The sequence below is a fragment of the Scomber scombrus genome, unplaced genomic scaffold (assembly GCF_963691925.1).
Source record: "Scomber scombrus unplaced genomic scaffold, fScoSco1.1 SCAFFOLD_250, whole genome shotgun sequence".
In the NCBI taxonomy this organism is placed as follows: domain Eukaryota; kingdom Metazoa; phylum Chordata; class Actinopteri; order Scombriformes; family Scombridae; genus Scomber; species Scomber scombrus.
Genome location: NW_026910742.1, coordinates 17,501 through 36,789, shown reverse-complemented (window position 1 = coordinate 36,789; position 19,289 = coordinate 17,501). Strand labels below are relative to the sequence as shown.

At 40.5% G+C, this 19,289-nt stretch overlaps 1 protein-coding gene across 3 annotated transcripts in view; it reads left to right on the top strand.

The window, feature by feature from the left end:
* Positions 1 to 9,639: 9,639 nt before the first annotated feature.
* Positions 9,640 to 19,289, top strand: part of LOC133977281 (probable E3 ubiquitin-protein ligase HERC1) — a gene marked incomplete at its 3' end in the record, with an annotated part of 26,918 nt that continues 17,268 nt past the window's right edge. The window contains 7 exon segments of one of the 3 annotated variants that reach the window (XM_062415382.1): positions 9,640 to 9,774; positions 10,804 to 11,028; positions 11,767 to 11,940; positions 12,043 to 12,157; positions 13,195 to 13,315; positions 14,361 to 14,532; positions 15,635 to 16,013. In XM_062415382.1, coding sequence (XP_062271366.1) covers positions 10,836 to 11,028; positions 11,767 to 11,940; positions 12,043 to 12,157; positions 13,195 to 13,315; positions 14,361 to 14,532; positions 15,635 to 16,013 — 1,154 coding nt within the window. 3 annotated transcript variants of the gene reach the window in all.

The window sequence follows — 19,289 nt, the reverse complement described above, 5'->3', positions numbered from 1 at the left end:
TAGGTCGGCAGGCCAGACCGCTGAGGAACCTGCTCTTCAGACTGATGGACTCCTCTGTGCCAGATGAGATTCAAGAGGTAAGAAAGTCTGCAGACTGTCAGCAGGAAAAGTAACATGCATGATCAATAAAGACAATGTGAAGAGACAATGAAGCTCAATAATGTGTCAGAAAAAATATAGTGTGAAAGATAAATGGAGGGAAAAACATTAAATATTTAAGGCTGAACTTTACTTGCCTGGTATTGATTGACAGCTCTTAGTTCCCACCCCTGACTCTGATTGGTTGGAAGGGCGAGGCTCACTTAAAAAAGCACTCAAGAAGAGATTATCTTTGTTCTGCTGCCGGTCTGTTAAATGAGATCTGGGTCACAGAAACCTTTGACAACCCCTCCCCACTTAAAGATATGTCTGGAGCATATTTTCAACTAGAAAATATGAGGAAGAAACTTGTATATTGCAGCTTAAATGAAGTTTAATTGCTGAGTCTTCACATTGCAACCCTGAGTTTGACTGTTTATAAAGCATAAAGGTTTAAATTATCACCCAATTCAGTGTTAGACCTTTTTAGTCAACTTCATTCTACCTTATTACCATAGGTTTTACACTTGTTTTTGTAAATTATGGTCAATAGGCCTCATTTAAATGAAGTTATACCTCATTTTGTTGTTTTCCCGGGTCAAAAGGACAACAGGAGGATTAACTTTTAATAATGTAGTGTAAAAAAGTGTTTAAAATTGTGAAAACTGTCCAAAGTGACGTGTTAAAATGTCTTTATTTGCTCGACCAACAATCAAAACCCCAAATATAATCAATATACAATGATTTAATAATGAAAGAAGCAGCTAATTTTATCACATTTGAGAAGTTGGAACCTGAGTTTTTCATTGTTTTGGATGAAAAATGATTTAAATGATTAATCAGTTGTAAAAAATTGTTGATTTTCTAAGAAATATACCTTTAATCATTGTCCTTCGTCACATCTTGGCCGTTCTTTTTGTATTCTGAAAACATGCTCATAACTGTTTTGATGCCTTGTCCTTTTCATTTCATGTTGCCATTTTTTTTTATAAGTGTAAAAGACATTAAGACAACAAATGTCAACAAGTTGTTCACCTGTAGGCTTTTATTACATCAGGTCAAGCGGTGACAGTATTTTGATGTGTGTGTGTGTGTTTGTGTGTTTGTCCCATCAGGCGGTGATTGAGACTCTTTCAGTGGGTGCAACCATGCTGCTGCCTCCGCTGAGAGAGAGGATGGAGCTTCTTCACTCGCTGCTGCCTCAGGGTCCCGACAGATGGGAGAGCCTCTCCAAAGGACAGGTACCGTACGCTACTAACGAATGCACAGCCAGAGCTTCCTTCCTGCTTAGTTTAAAATCAGACTTTATGGTTGGGGAAGCTGGAGCAACCAATCCTGTAATGAGCAATGTCGGGAAGCGTCAGTATCAGTGTCATTAGATGCACATGGAAGTTCAGTAGGGCTGGGCAATATATTGAAATTATATCAATGTTGTGATATGAGACAAGATATCGCCTTAGATTTTGGATATCGTAATATCACGATATGTCATCAGAGTTGTCTTTTCCTGGTTTTAAAGCTGCATTACAGTAAAATATGTAATTTTCTGAACTTACTAGACTGTTCTAGCTTTTCTGTTATTTACTTTTTACCATATACTGTATATAAGAAATGGACGTAACATCCGTGACGTCACCCATTGGTTTGTGGACTGCTGCTCGGAAGCCAATAGTATCGGATCTGAGCAGCGCCATTTTGAACATTTCAGGTGCATGCTGGGAAAAATAAAAACATGGATTCTACTTATATGGGCATCAGGAGGAGCATGAGGCGCCCTCCTGAACCTGTGAACCCATCAACCTGTCAATCACCACGTAGCCACACCCTAATGCATACCCTGCTTTATCGTCAAATATAAAATCAGGGAGGCCAAAATGTCCCAAATGAACATCATACTGCATTGAAGAAGGCTTTAAACTAGCGATTGAGACTATAAACACATTTTGAAAACGTTTACTGAGGTTAGAAATCAAGTGAGAAGTTGGTGAATTCTCCATTGACTTGTATAGAGATGGAAGTCCTTTTGACACCAAAACGGTCGCCCCCTGGTGGCCTTTTGATAGAATGCTGTTTTAAGTTACTTCCGCGTTGGCCTCATTTCAGAGGACCGGAACTCCCCGCCTGCTTTTTACCCACTTTCTCATTATATAAACATTACTGATGATTATTTATCAAAGATTTCATGGTGTAAATATTTTGTGAAAGCATCGACAGTCATCTTTACAATATTGTTGTAATATCGATATCGATGTATTTGGTCTAAAATATTGTTATATTAGATTTTTTCCATATCGCCCAGGCCTAAAGTTCAGTGTGTCTTTTTTATTATTTGATTAACAGTTGAGGCTTAAATGATTGAAATTGAGCATCTGATCTACTGTAAGAACCGTGGATGCATTTGTATAGTAGAATATGATCCATTAAACGTCTCATTACCCTTTAAACATTAGCTCACAGCCACCAGATTAAGCACCACTGATATAAATGAATGTACTTAGGGCTTGTGTAGATAACAGAGTGCGTCATTTATTGTTGTAGACTGAAAGAGTTTGAAATAGTACGATAATGATGATGATGATGATGATGATGATGATGATGATGATGATGATGAACGCAGCTTTTACACTGTGAAGACGGCGGTTAATTCGTCACTCTAAGTGGTCGGTTGTGAGGTTGGTGTAAAAGGTTTTTTAATGATTTTTTTTTAAAGTGGTCTCTCCGAGCCGCAAAGTTTTGACCGTCGTCCTAATGCACGTCTCAACAACAGGAAGTTTTTGTTTCCAGTAGGTCAGCTTTGAAGTGCAGCTTTAAAATGTATCTAGCTTTCATCAGTGACGAGGGCTGTGCAGTATGACTAAAATCTCATATCACGATAACGATAAATATCACGATATAGGTCATTTCATATCACGATAACGATAAATATCACGATATAGGTCATTTTATATCCCGATAAGATACATATCACAATATAGGCCATTTTATATCACGATAACGATAAATATCACGATATAGGTAATTTTATATCCCGATAAGATAAATATCACGATATAGGTCATTTCATATCACGATAACGATAAATATCACGATATAGGTCATTTTATATCCCGATAAGATAAATATCACGATATAGGCTATTTTATATCCCGATAAGATAAATATCATGATATAGGTCATTTTATATCACGATAACGATAAATATCAAGAAATGCGTCATTTCATATCACGATAACGATAAATATCATGATATAGGTCATTTTATATCACGATAACGATAAATATCACCATATAGGTCATTTTATATCCCGATAACGATAAATATCACGAAATGCGTCATTTCATCTCACGATAACGATAAATATCACGATATAGGTCATTTTATATCATGATAACGACATGTCACGATATACGTAATTTCATATCCCAATAACGACATGTATCACAATATAGGTAATTTTATATGCCGATAATGACACATATCACGATGTAGGTAATTTCACATCTGGATAACGATACATATCACGATATATACATCGTTTCATATAACGATAAATATCACGATATAGGTCATTTTATATCATGATAACGACATGTCACGATATACGTTATTTCATATCTCAATAACGACATGTATCACGATATAGGTAATTTTTAATGCTGATAATGACACATATCACGATATAGGTAATTTTTAATGCTGATAATGACACATATCACGATATAGGTCATTTCAAATCTCGATAACGATACATATCACGATATATACATTGTTTCATATAACGATAAATATCACAATATATTTTATATGCTAGTATTTCAGAAGTTTGATTATGATAATACTGCTTACCACAATACATTGAAGCATGAACATTTGATACTCACACATAATAACAAGTAGGGCTGGGCGATAAATCGATATATTGATATCGTGATATTTTACAGATATCGTCTTAGATTTTGAATTTCGTAAAATATCGTGATATGGAATAAGCGTCTTCTGAGCTTAACAGACTGTTCTATTATCTGCCTTTATCCACTTAGTCATTTTATCCACATTACTGATGATTATTTAGCAAGAATCTCATTGCGTAAATATTTTTTGAAAGCACCGATAGTCATCCCTACAATATTGTCAAAATATCGATAGAGGTATTTGATTCTGCCCATATCGCCCAGCCCTAGTTCCAAGTAACAGATTTCTATCAGTACTGTGTTTTGTTTTAGTAAAAGCATCATATTCCTTTTAAGTCTTTTCTTCAGTCTCATTGAAATGTGTGTTTTTGCTCCACAGAGGATGCAGCTCGACATCATCCTAACCAGTCTGCAGGATCACACCCACGTGGCCTCGCTCCTGGGTTACAGCTCTCCCGCTGACGGCCCCGAGGTTCTCTCCTCCAGCTCGGGATTCACAGCTTCCCCGGACCCGACCTACGGCGCCACGACGGGCCACCCTGACACCCACCTGGCCGAGATCCTGATGAAGACGCTGCTCAGGAACCTGGGCTTTTACACCGTGAGTCGATGATGATGACGGATGATGTTTTAGTATCCGGCTCTATCGGAGAGGAGAAAAGCCGAGTCTTATTTATTTATAAAGCACATTTAAAAACACACAGACGCCAACTAAAGTGCTTTACAGAGAGAAAAAAAATGTGATCGATGGTTGAGATAAAAGCACAGTCGCAATTAAGATAGAAAATCAGATAAAAGTACGACACAAACAGCAGTGCACACACACAAATAAACACAAGGCAGACGTCAATGGAAGAGGACAATGGTCGTGTTTGTTCTCAGAGATTTCCTTTTTTTAAATAATAAACCATCATTCGTGGTACTCAGTGATATCTATTTAGAATTGACGAAAGCAGACTTGACTCAGGAAGTCGATATGTTAAAAGCAGGACTGTTACACTCCGCCGTCTCTCTCCATCTCTCTCTCTCTCCGTCTCTCTCCGTCGATCTCTCTCTCTTGTTTCTCTCAATATTCAAGTGCTGCAGGCAGAGCATGAGTCATACATAATCCTTTGTTATTATCACCTGCTGCCTTTTTTCCTGGCACGGTGGGGCTTGTTCCTGTGCCTCATTCTCTGAAGAAGACATTTTATTGACTATAACACACACACACACACACACACACACACACACACACACACACACACACACACACACACACACACACACACACACACACACACATGCTTAAATGTGTGTGATTACGCAGGCCTCAACAATGAATGATGATTACACTGCCAGGCTCGCTGCGTTCGAGTCATTTCTTTTGGATTAAATTTTCCATTTCGGATTTTTAAATTCTTTTAACTCTTCAGCTCTGTTTTCTGGTGAAATAACAGATGGAAAAATCACATCTCGATAAAAGAAATCTAATCCAACAAAGACAGAAACTGCTCTGAAATATGTTTTTTTTGTGGTTTAAGTTTCTCAGATGATATGAATCTAGATTAGTGTGTGATACTTGTATTTGTATCATAACAGTAAAAGTATTTTGTTGATGTTCTGATTATGAAACTGTGAATAACTCAAAAGGAAATCTTCAGTTTTTTAACTTATTAGCTTCTCATCATTTGCAGGTGAACATGTGTCGGTCCTGTTGTATCAATAGTAATCAGGAGGGAACATATAGAATAGAATAAAATGTCTTTATTTACATTGTACAAGTACAACAACATTGAAATACAGTCCTTAAAAATGCAAGAAAACAACAATAATGAATAATTGCTACTAAAAGGAAAAATTAAACACATACCAACATAAAACATTCACATTCTGCAGGTATTGCACAATTCATATGGATATTGCACAGTGTGTTTTCTTGTGTTTAGTACAGTTAGTGATGATTATGACTTTGGCATAAAAACTATCCTTAAATCTTCAAGTGTGAACATTTAAAAAAAGTATTTAAATGGACAAATTATGTTCAGGAGAAACAAAACAGAAATATTTGAATTTGCCATTTTAAAAAGTTTAAAATTTAGTATATTTGGACATGAAAATCACACCGCCTGATACTATTCTGGATCTACTTGATATCTCCTCTTAGCTAATTTTCATTAAAAGCTGTGAGTCGACAGCAGGAGCAAATCAGGGCTCGATGAAAATGTCACCACTATAGAAACAAACCTTTTCTCAACTCAGTTCCCTGTAGGAAGGAAAGGAGGAAGGGAGGGAGTAAAGAAGGAAGGAAGGAAGGAAGGAAAGGAGTAAGGAGGGAGGGAGGAAGGAAAGGAGGAAGGAAGGAAGGATGGAAGGAAAGGAGTAAGGAGCAAAAGAGGAAGGAAGTAGGGAGGAAGGAAGGAAGGAAGGAAAGGAGTAAGGAGGGAGGAAAGAAGGGAGGAAAGAAGGAAGGAAGGAAAGGAGGAAGGAGGGAGGGAGGAAGGCAAGGAGGAAGGAATGAAGGAAGTGAGGAAAGAAGTATGGAAGGAAGAGGGAGCAAAGAAAGAGGGGAGGAGGGGAAGGACGAAGGGAAAATTAAAGAAGAAGGAGGAAGGAAGGAAAGAATGAACAGTCAAAAGAGATGGGGTCAATTTGACCCGTGAGGACGACTTTAAATAAAGTCTTAAATGTAACTTGTTCAAACCTGCAGAACCTCTGAGTCGACAGTCAGAGCAAATCAGGGCTCGCTGAAAATTTCCCACTATAGAAACAAACCTTTTCTTAACTCAGTCCCCTTCAGTTACAATGCAGTTACACCTATTTAATCTAAGGATTTAGATTCATAAATTAACCTATAAGATCCCTGTTATATCTGCAAAACCTTTTAAGCCATAGTTGTTGTTCCTCAGTGGTTAACTCATCAGTGGAGAAAGTGCACAGGAGCCCAGGAATAAAACTGTTTATTGAAGCTCGGCCAAAGAGAATTGAAGCAAAGTGTGTGTATTGACTCCTTTTATTCTCCTTGGCGAAGCTTCAATAAACACTTTCAGCTCCTGCACACTTTCTTTCTTTCTTTCTTTCTCCACTGATGAGTTTACCATTGAGGAACATATTCTCTGTAGCAGTTGTGTGTATCTGATTTCTGTTGTGTTGTGTTGTGTTGTGTTGTGTTGTGTTGTGTTGTGCAGGATCAGGCGTTTGGCGAGCTGGAGAAGAACAGTGACAAGCTGCAGCAGGGCTTGTCCTCGTCTGACAGCAGCCAGCCGGCTCACCTCCACCAGCTCCTCTGCTCCCTGCAGAAGCAGCTGTTAGCATACTGCCACATTAACTCTGTCACTGAGGTACGGACGCTCAGCAGTCTGCTTTACTCTCTCTTCCGTAGATCAGCGTTTATGATGGGGCTGAAACGGCATTTACACAATTTCAGGGTTTCCCACGCGTCATGGGAAAAAAAACCTCCCTCCGTCCTACCTTCCTTCCTTTCCTTCCTCCCTTCCTTCTTTCCTTTCCTCCCTTCCTTCTCCCTTCCTTCCCCCTCCTTCCTTCCGTCTGTCCTTTCCCCCTCCTTTTCTCTTTCTTTCATTCCCTCCTTCCTTCCTTCCTTCCTTCCTTCCTCCCTCCCTTCCTCCCTTCTTTCCTCTGTCCTTCTTTCCTTTCTCCCTCCCTCCAACTCCCTCCCTCCCCTTCCTCCCTCCCTCCCTCCTTCCTTCTTTCCTTCCTTCCCTCCTTCCTCCCTCCCTGCCTTTCCTTCCTTCTTCCTCCCTTCCTTCCTCCATTCCTCCCTTCCTTCCTCCTTCCCTTCCTTCTTCCTCCTTCCCTTCCTTCTTCCTTCCTCCTTTCCTACCTACCTCCCTCCCTCCCTTCCTTCCTTGACTCGAGGACAACAGGAGGGTTAAACTTCAGTGAGTTAGTGTATGATGTGATAACTTGTCTATCAGACTGTAGCAGCCGGAAATATCCTGGAAAATGATTTCTAGAAAAGATTGGGAACCCTGACAATCACAAAGTTGTCCTGCAGTTATTAAAAGTCATGTGACTAATGCCTTCATGAGGAACTGCTGGGACGACACGCATCATGCATGTTATGTGTGCAGTTATGTATCAGGCGACTTGAAAGGCAGATGCCTCATGATGTCCAGTATCATGAAGTTATGTAATATTAATTTCACATCTAATTTCAGGACTCACATGTTGTTGATGATCTAGTGTTAAATTAGATTATATTGTTTTCTGTTTTTTAACTGATGCACAAACTCCTGGTTGTTTAGCTTGTTTGTCTTTAACCTTCCTGTCGTCCTCCCGGGTCCAAATGACCCCGTCTGTTTAGACTGTTCCTTCCTTCCTTCCTTCCTTCCTTCCTTCCTTCCTTCCTTCCTTCCTTCCTTCCTTCCTTCCTTCCTTCCTTCCTTCCTTCCTTCCTTCCATCTCTCCTTCCTCCCTCCCTCCTTCTCTCTTTCCTCCCCCCTACCTTCCTCCCTTCCTTCTTTCCTCTGTCCTTCTTTCCTCCCTTCCTCTTTTCCTTTCTCCCTTCTTCCCTCCCTCCTCCTCCTACCTTCCTTCCTTCTTTCCTCCATCCTTCCTTCCTTCCTTCATTCCTCCGTCCTTCCTCCCTTCCTTTCCTTTCTTCCTTCCTCCCTCCTTTTCTTCCTTCTTTCCTCCGTCCTTCCTCCCTTCCTTCCTCCCTCCTTTCCTTCCTTTCTTCCTTCCTCCCTCCTTTTCTTCCTTCTTTCCTCCCTTCCTTCCTTGACTCGAGGACAACAGGAGGGTTAAAGCCAATATTTAACAGAATTAATAGGATGTTAGTGGCCGTGTGCATTTATAAATCACATTTTCTCTCTTCTCTCTCTTCCTTTCACAGAACTCCAGCAGCGTTGCTCTGCTGCACAAACATCTGCAGCTCCTGTTGCCGCACGCCACCGATATTTTTTCCCGCTCGGCCACTTTGATTAAAGAGAGTTCCTGGAACGGCAGCATACGAGAGAAGCTGCAAGGTAAAGAGGAGTAATTCATCATTTAAGCAGCAGAATGAGCCTCCTGGCCTCTGAGTCTGTGGGCTGTGTTGACCTTTTTATCCTCTGCTTGTTTACATCATGAAACACTTTCATCACTTCTGTTTCTGTGTTGATCTTTATTAAAATATAACTTCATAGTTTTTATGTTTTTATCAGTCGGCAGCAGCTTGAAATCACAATTAGAGCAAAGTATGAATACATGCTGTTTAACATTAGTGTCGTCCTCCAGGGTCAAATTGACCCCGTCTGTTTTGACTGTTCCTTCTTTCCTCCCTCCCTTCCTTCCGTCTGTCCTTCCTCCCTCCCTCCTTCTCTTTCTTTCCTCCCCCCCTACCTTCCTCCCTTCCTTCTTTCTTCTGTCCGTCTTTCCTTCCATCCTTCCTTCCGGAAGGAGAAGATTGAACAGTCAAAAGAGATGGGAGGACAACAGGAGGGTTAAAAAGGTCTTAAATAAAGTCTCAAATGTAACTAGTTCAGACCTGCAGAACCCCTGATATAACTGATATATAACTCTTTATTTCATCCTGATATAACTGATATATAACTCTTTATTTCATCCTGATATAACTGCTATATAACTCTTTATTTCCTCCTCTCCAGATGTGATCTACGTGTCGGCGGCCGGCAGCATGCTGTGTCAGATCATCAACTCTCTGCTGCTGCTTCCCGTGTCGGTGGCGAGGCCTCTGCTGAGTCACCTGCTGGACCTGCTGCCGCCTCTGGACCGCCTCAACAGACTGCTGCCCTGCTGCGTCTCCTCTGGAGGACCAGGAGCTGCAGTGGCCTCTGCACGGTGAGCATGAGAAACTTATGGCGCTTTTCCATTACACAGTTCCAGCACGACTCGCCTCGACTCGCCTCGGTTCTTTTTGCGTTTCCACTTCCTTCCATCTTTCCTTCCTTCTGTCCTTACTCCCTTTCTTCCTTATATCCTTCCATCTGTCCTTCCTCCCTTTCTTCCTTCTGTCCTTCTTTCTGTCCTTCCTTCTGTCCGTCCTCCCTTTCTTCCTTCTGTCCTTCCTTCCTTCTGCCCTTACTCCCTTCCTTCCTTCCTTCCTTCCTTTCTTCCTTCTGTCCTTCCTTCTGTCCTTCCTTCTGTCCTTCCTCCCTTTCTTCCTTCTGTCCCTCCTTCCATCTTTCCTTGCTTCCTTCCTTTCTTCCTTCTGTCCTTTCTTCCTTATGTGCTTCCATCTGTCTTTCCCCCCTACTTCCATCTTTCTGTCATACCTTCCTTCTATCCTTCCATCTGTCCTTCCTTCCTTCCTTCCTTCCTTCCTTCCTTCCTTCCTTCCTTCCTTCCTTCCTTCCTTCCTTCCTTCCTTCCTTCCTTCCTTCCTTCCTTCTGTCCTTCCTTCCTTCCCTCCTTCCTTCCTTCCGTCCCTTCCTTCCTTCCTTCCTTCCTTCCTTCCTTCCTTCCTTCCTTCCTTCCTTCCTCCCTTTCTTCCTTCTGTCCTTCCATCTGTCCTCCCTTTCTTCCTTCCTCCCTTTCTTCCTTCTGTCCTTTCTTCCTTCTATCCTTCCATCTATCCTTCCTGCCTTTCTTCCTTACTTCATTCTGTCCTTCCTTCCATCCATCTGTTCTTCCATCTTTCACAATAAATAGATGTTTTTATTATGGTAAATATTTATTTGTATGTTATTATATACTGGTTTTACTGGTTCGGCACCTCTTTAGATCATATTGGTCTCTATGTGGCTCTCTGCTTTACATGCATCACATCATTACTGCTCAACTAAATAGAGCTTTCAACACCTCTTAATACCTTAATAATCACCATTTTAATTAATTCTCTCTCCCCTTTATTTATTTTTTTCCTCCCAGGCACGTCTGACTTTGCGGAGCCAGCGTCGGGCATGTCTCTGCCCCAGCCGGCTCTGTCGTGGGTTTGGCTGGTGGACCTGGAGCGGACCGTTGCCCTGCTGGTGGGCCGTTGCCTGGGCGGGATGCTGCAGGGAGCCCCCACCTCACTGGAGGAGCAGGACACAGCTTACTGGCTCAAAACACCGCTGTTCAGCAACGGCTTGGAGATGGAAATGCCTCAGCTAGGTCTGCAGAGGAGAGATGAATGAATGAGATGTTTATGTTTAAAAGTACTCCTTTCTTCCCTCTCTCCTTCCTTCCTTCCTTCCTTCTATCTATCCTTCCTTCCGTCCATCCTCTTCCTGTCTTCTTTTCCTTCCTTCCTTCCTTCCTTCCTTCCTTCCTTCCTTCCTTCCTTCCTTCCTTCCTTCCTTCCTTCCTTCATGTCTTCTTTTCCTTCCTTCCTTCTTTTCTACCATCTTTCCTTCCATCTATTCATTCTTTCTGTCTTTCCTTCCTTCCTTCCTTCCTTCTTTCCTTTCTTCTTTTCCATCCTTCGGTCCATCCTTCTTATCTTCTTTTCCTTCCTTCCTGCCTTCCTTTCTACCATCTTTCCTTCCTTCCTTCCATCTATCCTTCCTTCCGTCCATCCTTCCTTGCCTCCCTCCTTCCTTCTTTCCCTCTGCCCTTCCTTCCTGCCTTCCTTCCTGCCTTCCTTCCTTCCTTCCTTCCTTCCTTCCTTCCTTCATTCCTTCCTTCATTCTTTCCTTCCTATCTTTTTTTCCTTCCTTCCTGTCTTCCATCTCTCCTTCCTTCTTTCCTTCATTACATCCTCTCATCCCTCCTTTCTTCCCTCTTTTTAATGATCCAGCCCACATTACATCATACTGATCTGTATCCAGCCCCTTTAATAAAGATAACTTTGTCTCTCTTGCTCTTAAAGTGATGAACATTCTCTCTCTCTCTTTCTTTTTTGTCGTTTAGACGCCTGCATCAGCTCGTTATTAGAGGCGGCTCTGTCCGGTAACGAAGAGCAGAAACCGTTCGACTGCACGCTGCACCCGGACCTGAGCGTACTGGTGGCGTTAACTCTGGGTTCCTCTAAAGAACCTGCAAACAGCCTCTGGATCAACATGCAGGACTATGCCATCAGCAAAGGTCTGCCTCTGGACTGGACCGGACTGGGTATATGATGAACTAGACGCTTTATTTCCCTCACAGAGAAACGTAGCTGACTGTAATGTGTGTGTTCTGTTGCAGACTGGGACAACGCGTCTCTTAGCAACGAGTCGCTGTTGGATACGGTGTCCAGGTTCGTGTTGGCGGCTTTACTGAAGCACACAGGACTGCAGAACCAGGCGTGTGGAGAGGGAAGGTACGATGACATCCTTCCTTCCTTTCTTACCTTCCTTCCTTCCTTCCTTCCTTCCTTCCTTCCTTCCTTCCTTCCTTCCTTCCTTCCTTCCTTCTGTCCTTCCTTCCTTCTTTCCTTCCTTCTGTCCTTCCTTCTGTCCTTCCTTCTGTCCTTACTCCCTTCTGTCCTTCACTTGTCCTTCCTCCCTTCCTTCCTTCTGTCCTTTCTTCTTTCCTTCTGTCCTTCCTTCCGTCCTTCCTTCTGTCCTTCCTTCCTTCTGTCCTTCATTTGTCCTTCCTCCCTTCCTTCCTTCTGTCCTTACTCCCTTCCTTCCTTCTGTCCTTACTCCCTTCCTTCTGTACTTACTCCTTTCCTTCCTTCTGTCCTTACTCCCTCCTTCTGTACTTACTCCCTTCCTTCCTTCTGTCCTTCCTTCCTTCCTTCATTCCTTCTGTCCTTACTCCCTTCCTTCCTTCTGTCTTTCCTTCCTTCTGTCCTTACTCCCTTCCTTCCTTCTTTCCTTCCTTCCCTCCCTTTCTTCCTTCTGTCCTTCCATCTGTCCTTCTTCCCTTTCTTCCTTCCTTCCCTCCTTCCTTCCTTCCTTCATTCCTTCTTTCCTTCCGTCCCTCCCTTTCTTCCTTCTGTCCTTCCAACTGTCCTTCTTCCCTTTTCTTCCTTCCTTCCTTCCTTCCTTCCTTCCTTCCTTCCTTCCTTCCTTCCTTCCTTCCTTCCTTACTTTAAATTAACCTTTTTTCTTATTCTCTCATTTTTATCATTTTTTATTTTCTGTTGTGTGCATTTGTCTCCAGTTTTGTCTTTAAATTGTTCTGTTTTACTCCTTTTTAAAATTACTATTATTATTATTGTTGTTATTTTTCTCTCTTTTTCGTCTTATTATCAGCTTCTCAATAAAATAACTGTTCAGCACTTTAAACACTAATCTGTATGAAAGCTGCTATATAAATAAAATGTGATTGATTGATGATATAAACAGTTTTCATACAGTTTCCAGCCTAAATTACACATCACATGTACATTATTTTAACTTTCCCCTTCAGGTATCAGCCCTCTAAGACCTTAGCTGAAGTCTATCGCAGTGTTTATAAGGTTCGGAACCGCCTGCTGGCCTGTAAGAACATGGATTTCATTCAGACTCGATCCTCTTCACGTGAGAGGAGGGTGAGTAAACCACACACACGCATTTATCTGTGTGTTCATCATTTCTTTGTTTGATTAATATTTCTTATGGAAAAGAAAAAAAGGCATTTACAATCACTATTTTATGGTCCAAGTGGACATTTTATAGAATATAATGAATACAAAAACATGTTTTAATGCAGATTTTTTAATCTTTTCAATAAAAACAGGTCAAATTTCAGCCTTGCATATATAAAAATGTGTATTGGTTGCACAACAATTAAAAAATGATGCATTTAATAACATATTTTGTATATTCTGGGTCAAAATAGGCTAAAATAAATGTGTATATGGTGTTTTTACAGCTCTCAAATGTAAAAAATGGGTCAAATTTGAACAGTATTTAAGAGTTAACCCTCCTGTTGTCTTCAAGTCAAGGAAGGAAAGGAGGAAGGAAGGGAGGAAAGGAGGAAGGAAGGGAGGAAAGGAGGAAGGAAAGGAGGAAGGAAGAAGGAAAGGAGGAAGAAGGAAGGAGGAAGGAAGGGAGGAAGGGAGGAAAGGAAGAAGGAAGGAAAGGAGAAGGGAGGCAGGAACGACGGAGGAAAGGAAGGAAAGGAGGAAGGAAGGAAAGGAAGAAGGAAGGAAAGGAGAAGGGAGGAAGGAACAACGGAGGAAAGAAGGAAGGAAAGAAGGAAGGAGGGAGGGAGGGAAGGAGAAAGGAAAAGAGGAAGGAGGGAAGGAGGGAGAAAGGAAAAGAGGAAGCAAGGACAGAGGAAAGAAGAAGGGAGGGAGGGAGAAAGGACAAGGAAGAAAGGGGGATGGAGGGAGGACAGAAGGAAGGAAGGAAAGAGAGAGGAAGGAAAGAAAGAGAGAAGGAGGGAGGGAGGAAGGACAGAAGGAAAGGAGGTAAGAAGGAACAGTGAAAACAGACGGGGTCAATTTGACCCGAGAGGACGACACAAAGGTTAAAGAGCTCTGAAGCTGGTTTTGTAACACTTCTGATCGTCTCTATTAATCAGCTACTTCCTGTTTGTCCTTTAATGCTTTGACACACTCATGATGATGATGATTGATGTGTTTTTATCAGATCTCAGACAACCAGGACTCTCTGGACATGGACCCTCAGGAACACTCGTTCACCCGCACCATCGACGAGGAGGCGGAGCTAGAGGAGCGAGCCGACCGCGAGAGAGAGGAAGGCCATCAGGAGCAAGACGATGAAGAGGAGGACCGAGAGCATGAAGTAATGACGGCAGGAAGTAAGTACAACCTCCTCTCCTCCTTCCCCTCCTCCCCTCCTCCTCCGCCGGAGTGATGCGTCTGTTTGCTTTCAGTGTGCCGAACATTAAAAAACAGTATTGAAGAAATGTGTGAATGAATGTTTTGTTTTTTTAATTCTACCTGTGTTCATTCATGCACATTTCTTTACTTTAGTTATTAAACTGGTGGAAATGTTCTTACCAAATATATTTTATCGTGAAGCATCCATAAAAAGATAATTGGATAAGGTGATGTTAAGCTTCTTCTTTTATATATCTGAATAACATCAAAACAAGAGGAAAAGCAACATCTAAATAAAATAAAGCTTTAATTTAACCCTTTACATACCGTTCATTAAACCTAATTTTCCTTCTAAAAACACATTAAATAGGTCATGAATGTATTTCTCAAAAATGTGTAAAAAGCATTTCAACCATTTAGATTTGAATTGTGGAGCTAGGCTTCACAAACTGTGTTTCAACATTTCTGTGTTCAGGATTTAGTGGGCGGGTCTGAAAATTAGCATAAACCCGCCCCTGCTGATATAGCGGTATAAATACATTCAGTGCTCACTACTACTACAGTCTACAGTTAGCCAGTTAGCTTAGTTAGTCGCCAAGCTAGCCACCGAGCTAGCAGCTGAGCTAGCCACCGAGTTAGCCGCCTTGCTAGCTGCCGAGTTAGCCGCCTTGCTAGCTGCCGAGTTAGCCGCCGAGTTAGCAGCAGAAAGCTCTCAGCCATAGCGTCCATGTTTCTTGTAGAGGTGGTGACTTTGATTGACAGGTGACACTTGGTAGGGGGCGGGGCTTCAGCGTTTGGGAGCAGAGACAGAGGCTGATTTTTACACAACTTTGAAGCCTAATTTCATATATTTGGCGATTTTTTTAATCATTCAAATTTGGCAGGGTGGTTAACAACACACTTTTCTGCGGTATGTCAAACTCAGAACACATATTTATTCTTACTTTACACGGACTTTAAAGGTGCATTATGTGGCTTTTGCTTTACTTCTAACTCGGCATCTTTTGTTTGTGTGTGTGTGTGTTTTTTTATTTATTTATGCGTGTGTGTGTGTGTCTGTGTGCACGCTGCACAACACAGAAATCTTTCAATGTTTCCTCTCAGCGCGGGAAGTGGCTCGCAGTCGGGACAGAGAGCGAGCCAGCAGCAGCACCGGCCTCGGCTCCAGCTCTGCTTCCAGGAGCGGAGGCGGAGGAGGAGGAGGAGGAGGAGGAAGTGTAGGAGGAGGAGCTGGAGGAGAAGAAGATGCTACTCTGTCTCAGGAAGGGAGGAGAGGCAGTACGGGTCTCCCTGAAGGCCAGGATCTGTACACAGCAGCCTGTAACTCAGTGATTCACCGCTGTGCTCTGCTGGTGCTCGGAGTGAGTCCGGTTCTGGGCGAGCTGAGCAAGCAGAACCAGGAGGAAGGTCAGACGCAGTCGGCTACGGGAACGCAGGAGTGTCTGAGCTTCATGACGAGGTCAGAGCACCACGGCAACAAGGGAGGGAGGAGGGGTTAATCAAAACTCATTAACTATACCTGTTAATGTTTGTATTGACGGGTGTAGAGTCAGTTTCCTCTTTACTGTCGATGAAACTGACTCTAAATATGAAGGATAAGTGTATCTGTAAAAACACTCACATTAACAGATGACGATTACAACCAGGGTTCGACTGATACTGGATGAAGCCGATATTGGGAAGTAAAAAAGTTCAGATATCAATAAATCCGCCGATAATCTCATTTTTATTCTTATGCAGAATATTGACGTAAACACACTTTTTTTTTGCAATAATCCCTTTAAATGTGGTTATTAAGCACTTGATGATATTTTACAGTTTAACAGTGCACTGAAACAGTAAATTACACTTTGAGTTTAATAATTATAACTATCAATAAAAACTCGTAGAACAAAAAAGAAACATATATATGGATCTATGGATCAGTGATAAATAAGGGTTGACAAGATGAGCAATTCAAAAATATGTTAAATAGTTTTAAAAGCAGCATCAGGTTTGTTAAAATGTACATTTTGTATTTTTGTTGGTTTTATATCATTTGAAATGATATTTGCACCATTTTTTACCAAAAGTAAGACTGAATGCTCCTGAAAATGTCAAATGGTGTAACCACAAAAGTATGATACATATTACATATTATATCCACCTAGAAAGAGAGAAAGAAAGAAAGAAAGAAAGAAAGAAAGAAGAAAGGAAGAAAGAAAAAATAAGAAAGAAAGAAACAAACAAACAAACAAGAAAGAAAGAAAGAAACAAGAACAAAAGTAAGAAAGAAAGAAGAAAGAAAGGTGTAACCATAGTAGAATGATAAATATAACATATTTTATCACCTACAGTGTATTTAAGTGGACTTATACTAATAATGACTTCAAATGTTTCCTGATCTCCATGGTTACCAGATGGAATGTAATATTTAGAACAATTGTATTCCATTACCTTTATTTAATATAAAGTTATAATGTAAGATCATGCCAAACTAGTTGATATGGTGTTTTATTGACAATTTACTGTTTTTAAGCAAGTTGAATTATTTGGTACAAAGTTTTTATGGTTACACCACTTAGACATTTTTGCCATAATCCTCTAATATATTCTCTCTAAATGGATTAAAAGCAGAAATTTGATGCTGGGTCCACAAAAAAAGAATGTGTGCAAGTTATTCATACGTTTATTTTCACATTTTAACCCTTTAAATTTAAACTAAACCACATGGACAGCTGCGGAATATAGTATATATAGTAATAGAACATAAGAGCAGCAATAAGAGGAAGGAAGGACAGAAGGAAGGAAGGAAGGAAGGAAGGAAGGAAGGAAGGAAGGAAGGAGGGAACAAACTAACAAACGAAGAAAAGAAAGAAGGTACGAACGAAGGGAGGGAGGGAGGGAGGAAGGAAGAGAGGAAGGACAAGGAAAGAAGGAGGGAACAAACTAACAAATGAAGAAAAAGAAAGAAAGAATGTAGGAAGGGAGGGAGGGAGGAAGGAAGGACAGAAGGAAGGAAGGAAGGAAGGACAGAAGGGAGTAAGGGAGGGAGGAATTTAAATTTAAACTAAACCACATGGACACAAAGAAACATCATTGACACATATCGGATAACAGAAACACAGAAACACAGAAACACAGATACAGTTTGTGTTTGTTTGTTTTTTCCTCGTCGGCCGTGAAGAGACTGAAGAGAATCCCAATTTTAAAGAGACGTGAGGAGAAAATCCTCCTTTCGTCTTTCTTCTGAGTAAAACTGCTCGTCTGAAGTTCAGCCAACGATAACGTGAAGCTTTCGGCCGTCTGTGTTGAGTGAAGCGAATCGAATGGACTCCTTCCAAAAGATACACACAACCTCTCTGAGTTAAATGTTAAATGCTGCAAGCTTCCCAGTATAACACCAGTCTGAGCTGCTCCTCTGGAGAGTTTGGGGAAGTTAGGAGATGAGATTTTATTACAAATTGTACAAAAAGCATCTGCTGAATTAATCAATATTAATGTGTTATAACCCACTCCCACTCACCCAATCCAGATTCATTCAGATAATATTAAAATATTCCTTTATTAGTCCAACAATGGGGAAATGTGCATCATTACAGCAGCAAGTAGACGAGAAAAATAGAAGAGCGGCAATAAAGAAAAAGAATAAAGATCAATAAATAATAAGAACGATAATAACAAATAAAGTTAATAAGATAAACTAAAAAAGCTCCAAAGCGTCGTCTATTTTGGTCATAACTAAAATAAAACCAGTGGTGGAAAATAATTTAGTTAACTGAAATAAAAATGAAAAACTAACTAAAATCAGCTTAATTTTTCTCTTTTTTTTTTTACTGTTTCCTGTTCAGTTTGACGTCTTCTTATATCTGGAAAACTAAAAAAAACTGAAACTAAAACTAAATAAAAACCAAACAAACTGAAAAACTAAATAAAACACTAATAATCCTGCTTGTAAATTAAACAGCAGGTGTATAAAATAACAAATGGAAAGATTATTAACATTAAAAACAAGAAGGAAGAAAAAAGAAAGAGAAAATAGACTAATTGTAGTTTAATAATATAAAAGTTGAACACTAAATTTATCTTAATAACAAATCTGTGGTTCAGGAAACAGTTTTTAATAAAGTAAAACTATGTGATAAACCTTTTTATATTTTTATTTACGCTTTTATTAAGTCACAAAATCACAGTTTCAGTAAAAATAAAAAGAAGTAAAATATAAAAATAAAAGGAAAAATAAGTGAAAATAATTCTTCATATTAAACAATAAAAAATAGTAACGTAAAAAATAGGAAAAATAATAATAAAAACAGTAAATTAACACATATAATCCCACAGATTAGCGTCCCGGTCTCCAACTCTCACCTACAGCCTGAAGGAGAAGGTTTAAGACAGTTTTTCCTTTATATAATAATAAATCTTGACATTCTTCACCTACTTTTTTTCCTCTTGTTTCAACACGTTTCGACCTACATTTACGCTCCACAGACCAGCTGGAGCACAGAGAACAAACTATTACTGTACTATACTGTGTTATAATATCAGATATATCATTAAAACTGGTGTATAATCTCCATCAGTTGTTTGCAATGTACCACACTAAGGCTCTACTGTCAACATTAAATCATTTATTAGCAATATAATATAACAATAACTTGTTTCAGCAGTCAACTGGAAACTTACTGTAAACCATAGACTGTATATAAGAAATGGACGTAACATCCGTGACGTCACCCATTGGTTTGTGGACTGC